This window comes from Nestor notabilis, unplaced genomic scaffold, assembly GCF_000696875.1.
Source record: "Nestor notabilis isolate BGI_N333 unplaced genomic scaffold, ASM69687v1 scaffold9596, whole genome shotgun sequence".
NCBI lineage: Eukaryota > Metazoa > Chordata > Aves > Psittaciformes > Psittacidae > Nestor > Nestor notabilis.
Genome location: NW_009932417.1, coordinates 15,937 through 22,477, shown reverse-complemented (window position 1 = coordinate 22,477; position 6,541 = coordinate 15,937). Strand labels below are relative to the sequence as shown.

The 6,541-nt window shown below is 38.1% G+C and overlaps 1 protein-coding gene across 1 annotated transcript in view; it reads left to right on the top strand.

The window, feature by feature from the left end:
• The window catches only part of LOC104407187 (utrophin-like), a 116,645-nt gene that overhangs the window by 94,270 nt on the left and 15,834 nt on the right, over positions 1-6,541 (top strand). The window contains 4 exon segments of the mRNA XM_010016388.1: positions 42-165; positions 1,887-1,974; positions 4,408-4,643; positions 4,914-5,094. Coding sequence (XP_010014690.1) covers positions 42-165; positions 1,887-1,974; positions 4,408-4,643; positions 4,914-5,094 — 629 coding nt within the window.

Genomic DNA, 6,541 nt, shown 5'->3' with positions numbered 1-6,541 from the left:
GGGAAAGATGACCAAAAAAATTGTCTGCCCTTTTAAACCAGGTTTGATGCTGAAAGTGCTGAGCTCTTGAACTGGATTTCAAAATCAAAATCTGTGATTCAGGCCACAGACATCAAAGAGTACAAGAAGATGAGAGAGACTTCAAACATGAAAGAAAAGTTAAAGGTAAAACGGGGAGATAGTGTTCCAGTGAATAGTATATTTTGTCTCTAAGCTGGCTGTCAGCTGGAGGTGTGGGCTGATCCGCATGCTCTGTAGGGACTAAGTCCTTTAATTAAATAGTTTTGGAACTGGACATATACGGAAATCTGACTAGCTGGACACAAATTTTTGCTGCTGTTGGGTTGCACAGTCCACAGGAAATTTAAAAACGTATTGCAGAATTCTTTTTTGGAGTTCTAATAAATGTTTGTCTTCAGGATTAGTATCTTTTCTACTAAGCAGTAATATTTTGGTTTCATGTTTCACAGTTGGAGATGGGCTTGATTGACACCGTTTCTGTAATTTTGGCAGAGATGGACCCCTCAAATCATGCTGTGACACTTTGCACACACTGTGCGGGTCCAAAGGGGTCTGTTGTTATAACGTTTGGTCATGTTATTTGCCCTATTAATTTTTGAGAAAACCTGGGAGTTATGATTCATGTATGATATTACTGACCTGCAAGACAGAATACATAATTTTACAGGATCCTGTGGGATCCATGAAGTAGTCATTTTATCTTTTATTCCTTTTGTTTCAGGAATATATTCTATCCTTTTTTGTTCCTTGAGCATGCTTTGCCAATGAGGGCTGAGCATGCTTTGCTAATGAAGTCTTATTGGAGCTTTAGCAGGACCTGAACCTGTTTTTGAAATCAAAGACAATACTTAAAAATAAGGAGGCTCCTTCTCAGTGCTGTAGTACAAAATGGTGCCAGTAGGAATGTTTGGAATGGCAGTGCTGGTGGAAATAAAAACCAAAACAACCCTCCCAACAGTTTATTTATAGATCTTTCTGAATGTTTGTAGCCCTTTAAAATAGGCTCCAAGATGAACACTAGGTTCCCATGAACAGCACTGCTTTTAAATGATTAGGTTCTAAGTGGGTAGGACAGTGTTTGTTCTTCCCAACTCCGCAAATAAATGCATGCTGTTCTGAATTTACCGTAGTAAGTCTAAAGCAGAGTAATGACCTGGGCCATTAGTTTTGAAAACATTTTAATTTGGAGATATTTTATTGTAATCACAGAGGATATTGAAGTTGTGGCCTTGTGGCCAAGGAACTCATCTTTCCTCTGGGGATGCATTCTACCTATTGAGCCACACAGGAACATTCACCAATACTTATAATTTAAGGGGGGAACTTGTTCCTCTAAAAATCTTGGAGTTGCATAGGATGTCCCTCACCATTTGTTTATGAAGCAGAGTGAAGCACTAGTGCTAATGAGTGGATAGCTAGTGTGCTATAGTTCTTGTTATTTGGACTTGTAGAGAACAGGTTGTTCCCTTCTACTGGAAATCTCAGCAGAGGCTGCAGAGGTTAAGGGACTATTTAAAAAGGTCTTTTTTTTTCCACTGGTTCACAATAAATAATTACAATTTTTGGTCACAAGTGACTTGTTTCAGCTGGTGTCCCAATATCTGATTTCACACAGCAGGATTGTCAACCCTTTTATTCCTGGTATTGCTGTACTAGTCTCTTACTTTCCTAGTACTTCGGAGAGTTAACTCTTTTTGCATTTGTTTTCTGAACAAACAGAGCTAAGATGCATCTTAGATGGTGCTGTATCCGAGAAAACCGGAATGTGTTTTGGGTGGGAGTGGGAAAACACATGTTATAGGGGTGAGTGGGTGGGTGTCAAGAAAAATAACCCTTTCGGTACTCTTTTGGGGTTCACTTTGTAGGTGATTGAAAAAGAAAGAGTTGAAAAAAGTCAAAAATTAGATGAACTGAAACGAAGTGGACATATTCTTTTGGATCAAATGGGAAGGGGTAAGCAACTTGAAGGTTTTTCTGTTTTGTGATTTTAATGAGATGGGTTTCTGGGAAAGAATACTGAAATACGCTCTCTCCAGTTAAGCATCACAAAATATTCCTTTCCTTTACCTCCATTTTCTTTCCTTCAGAGCCACTGGTTATTGTTACTGTTGCTAGTTACTGATATGTGTTTTGTTTTTACTGAAGTTTATAGAAAAACAATATTCTTTGTTTAACGTGTGTATGTTCTTTGTAACCTTTTAAGGATTATTGAAATAATAACGTGTTTTTTTGGGGGGATGAGTGGTTTAATTCCAATTTTGTGGAGAATTTAAGTATAAAATTCTAAAATGGAACTGCCCTGAAGTGGAAATCTTGAACCCAAATTTAAGCTTGATAAATGTGCGTATATCTTTTTATTTGTAGCTTGCTTTATTTTTTGTAACAACTGTCAGTATGTTTTGATGATAATCATCACAATTTATGGCTCAAAGGCAAGAGAGAAGCCTACATGCCTAAGAAAATGATTGATTGTCAGTTAAAACACTTATCCATGGAAACTTATAATTAACATCAGTGAAAGTTGAATCTTTGAATCTCACCAAAATCTCACTTCATAATGAGACAAAACCTCATCAGTGAAATGTGATTTTCCCCATAAAAGAGCTATTCGTATCATCCAGAGACAGTCTTTTAGATCTGCTATGTACTTGGCTTCTGGTGAAATTGCTATGACTTGGTAGCATTCAGACAAGTGAGAGGATGGTATCACTGCCCTGCATATTGACCAGCATCCCTTTTGGAAAATACTGATTTCCATTGGCTTTCCCAACTGTCACATGTTTTCCAGCCAGTCTTTTTGCCTGGATGCCCCAATCTGCTAAGCATCTCCAGTCCTCCCCTCCTTCCTACTACAGTTGAAGCTTTTTACACTGGGCGCTGTTGCCTTGAAGCTCATTGCTGGAAGCCACTGATTTAACCTGGAGATTCGGTTGTAAAAATTAGTAGCTGTTCCTTGTCTTCAACCCTGGACAGAAATGCTCCCTCCTTCTCTTTTATAAACCTGTTCAGCTGTAATAAGTAGGTCATGCCTACGAAACCAGTATCTGTTGATCATAATGAGAAATGCATAGTTCAAAAAGTGCTTTGTATCAGGAAAAGAATAACATACAGAAATTGCTTCCTAATTATTTGCCATTGTAAAGGTTGGGATCTATACAAAATAATCCACAGCGCCTGGCTTTGTTCAGGTCTGCTAGTATGTTTTGTCCAGCTCAGAATGACAGCCCTTTTCTCCAAATCCAGGCCAAGCTATGCCTGTGTGGAATAATGCACAGCACTGGCATTCATTTCTGTCTTGGAACGTATACAAGGCCATGCCATAATGGCAGTGACCGATCGTTGCATGCGTGCTCCTCTTACGTGGCTGGTTGCAGCTGCTGTGCTTCTGTATTATAGACGTGCCACGTGTATGGCCAGTGTTAAGCACAGGGAGGATCTATGGAGCAGAGCCTTCAAGTTCCCTGTTCCAGCTTCTGCTGGCTGGCTGCCTTGACCAGAGTGCTGGGCTCCTCTTATGCTCTGCTTAAGCAGCGCAGCAAAAAACCCTCCATGTGACTCTCCTCCTTATATGCTATCTAAATGACAGAACTACTAAGTTCAAATGGCCCGAATATGCCTTATACAAAGATGGTAGTACCTTGAAAGAGAATCTGCATCAGAAACTTGCAATGACAAGCATGTACATTGCAATGAAATTTCTTCATATGTAGCAGAATTGTCAGTTACTTCTGGCACTTGAGGAAATAAGAGGAGGAGGAGTGGCTGAGGAGGTCTGTTCAATTCTGCTGCTGCTGCATCCTCAAGTAATGCATTGATTTGTCAAAAGAATGGGGTAGAAAGTGTTTCATGTAGTCACTGTAAGTAGGAAATAACCTCATGTTTCTTTGTGTTGCTTTTTTGATGTTCGTATTAATCAAGTCTACTTTTCTCCCTCTCTCTCAAGCTGACAGGATTTCCGTCTACCTTTTCAATGCATTTATCACTTCCTTCCATCTTGCTGCTTCACTTTTTCTTTGTGGAGTCTATAATCATTTAAACCAAAAATTAATTCACTGGAAGCTTCCTTAAAGCTAATTTTACATAATTCTACATTATCAGCATTTAGGCAAAAATCATGATGGTCAAGAGTCAGCTCATTATAAATTCAGGAGTTATCAAAGAGAAAGAATGGAAGTGGAGTATTGTACTCTTTATTTTACTATTAATGTGAAAATGTAAGCTAAAACACAGTAATAAATACAGTTTTATGGATAATGTACTTGGAATCAAAGCATTTTTGCATATTAATACAAGCGTGCACCTGTATTTGAAGAGAAGGAAGATTAAATGCCTGTTAATCAAAATGTGTTTTGGTTAATATAACAATAACTCGTATAATCTTTTTAGAAGGTCTTTCTACAGTGGATATAAAAACTGTTATGGAGAAAATATTGTCAGGCTGGAAAGATGTGGTTCAACATTTGGAAGAAGTGGCCAGAAAGATAAAGTACCAGGAAGATATAAATGCATATTTTAAGGAAATGAGTGATCTTGAGAAGACTGTAATTGAGAAGGATGGCTTGCTTAAAAATTACACTTCTTCAGCTTCCCAGCCCTCAGCAGTCCTGAAAGACTTATGTCAGGTAAGTCTGGTGAAACCTGTTAATTTTTATCTGAAGCTGTTAGGAGCACAGAATGCCCCAGAGGAGCTTAGCCTAGTCAGTAAGGTAACTAAAAATTTGAGGCCTCCAGGGCACCAGATCTGAGTGGAAGATTTTGGTACCTGTGTAACAGGAGTATTTTAACGTTGTTGCCCTAGTAATGTGGAGGAGCTGTACTGCAGTAGCTTACTAAAATCTTTATGTTAACAAGGCAAGTGTGAGATTTGATTTTTTGTCCTCAATCTTTCACAGCGGGACTTGACTCATCTTGCAAGCCTGAGTCTGCGATTGGAACACCTGAAAGCCACCTGCAAGACACTCACCACTCAGCCCATGCCTCCAAACTTCATTCAGGAGAGCTTGAATTGCTTTCTTGATCACTTCAAGTTGACTCGTCAGAAACTAGAGGAACGTCACCAGCAGCTGAAGAAAGGTAATATATATATGTGTGTGTGTGTGTGTGTGTGTATATGTGTGTATATATATACACACACACATGTATATTTTGAACTGATGGAAAGCTCACTGAATTCTAGTGGAGTTTTACTACTGATTCTGGGAAGCTTTGGGTTAGGCTGACAAAATCTTTTTGTTCCCCTGGAAGAATATTCGTATGACCTCCTCCTTTGTGCACGCTACAAAACATATCATTCCGTGGTATTAGAAGTGATTACGCAAGGATGCAACATTCCTGAACCTACATTTAAGGAATTGGCAAAACGTATTTAATGTGGATAATTTATTCTGAAAAGCTGTGCATCTCCGGCACATACAGAAATAAATAATAATACTAGAAATAAAAAGTTGGAAGATTAGTAGAACCTTGTAAAATTGAAGTGCGCATGTAAAATTTATTCTTTTTCATAGATGCTTTGAGCACATTAGTCATACATAATTCCTTTTGGAAATTTCATCTTTGAAGTGATTTGGAATCTGGCTTGCTTTTCAGGCACTTTCTGCTTGGGTTTTTGTTGTGTTAAAAATTTCATTATGAGCATTCAAACCAGTCATGCTGGCTTCTAAAGGATTTTAAATGTACTGCACAAAATATGTACCTCTGTTAATATTTCATAGCTGAACAGCAAGACCATAGATCTGTAAGGATATTTTTGCCTTAGTTCTCATTTTGTTTCTGAGGATTTGAAGGAAGTGTTTTGCTAACAGCCCTAAATGGAAGAGCATTAATACTTCATTCTGTGTGTAATAAAAATAGGCTCATTTACTGAGTTGTTACGCCATCCATATAATGTGATGCACCAGGCCTGCATACTTCGATTATATCCATGCAGAAAACTGTATGAATAACGTATCTGTCTGCCATGCTCAAATTATAGGGTATACTTTCATTCTTACTGTGAGGAATGATTATTTTATGACTGTTCTGAGTTCATGTACTTTTGAATAATTTTATTGCTATTGTCTATTCTGGTAATTATTACATGATGTGACAAAATACTCCTTATTTTTTCATGCCATACATCACTTGAGGCATTACTAGCATGTTTGAACTAGTCATTACTTTGTAGAAACACCTTGCATAGTGTTATATGTTAAATTTGTATTCGTGTGGGTTTTTTGAATGATCATTTCTCTGCAGATTGGGTATTGCTAAACAACAGAGGGAAATTTTATTTCAGGGTTTAAGTTGTTTATTTACAGCACAGTTTGAATTGCTGTAAGGTAAAAGAAATTCCCGAGCCATGTAATTGGGAGAAACAACTGGTGGTGTCACTTGAACATTTGTAAACCTGACAGGCTTTGACTGACAGAAGTCTGTCTCTTTTCATGGCTCTTCTATGAGCCTCTGAAAATGCCCTCATGGAGTGCTATTCAGTCCCATCTCTACCAGCAGCTTTATGGGAATTGTGACTTTTTTTTTT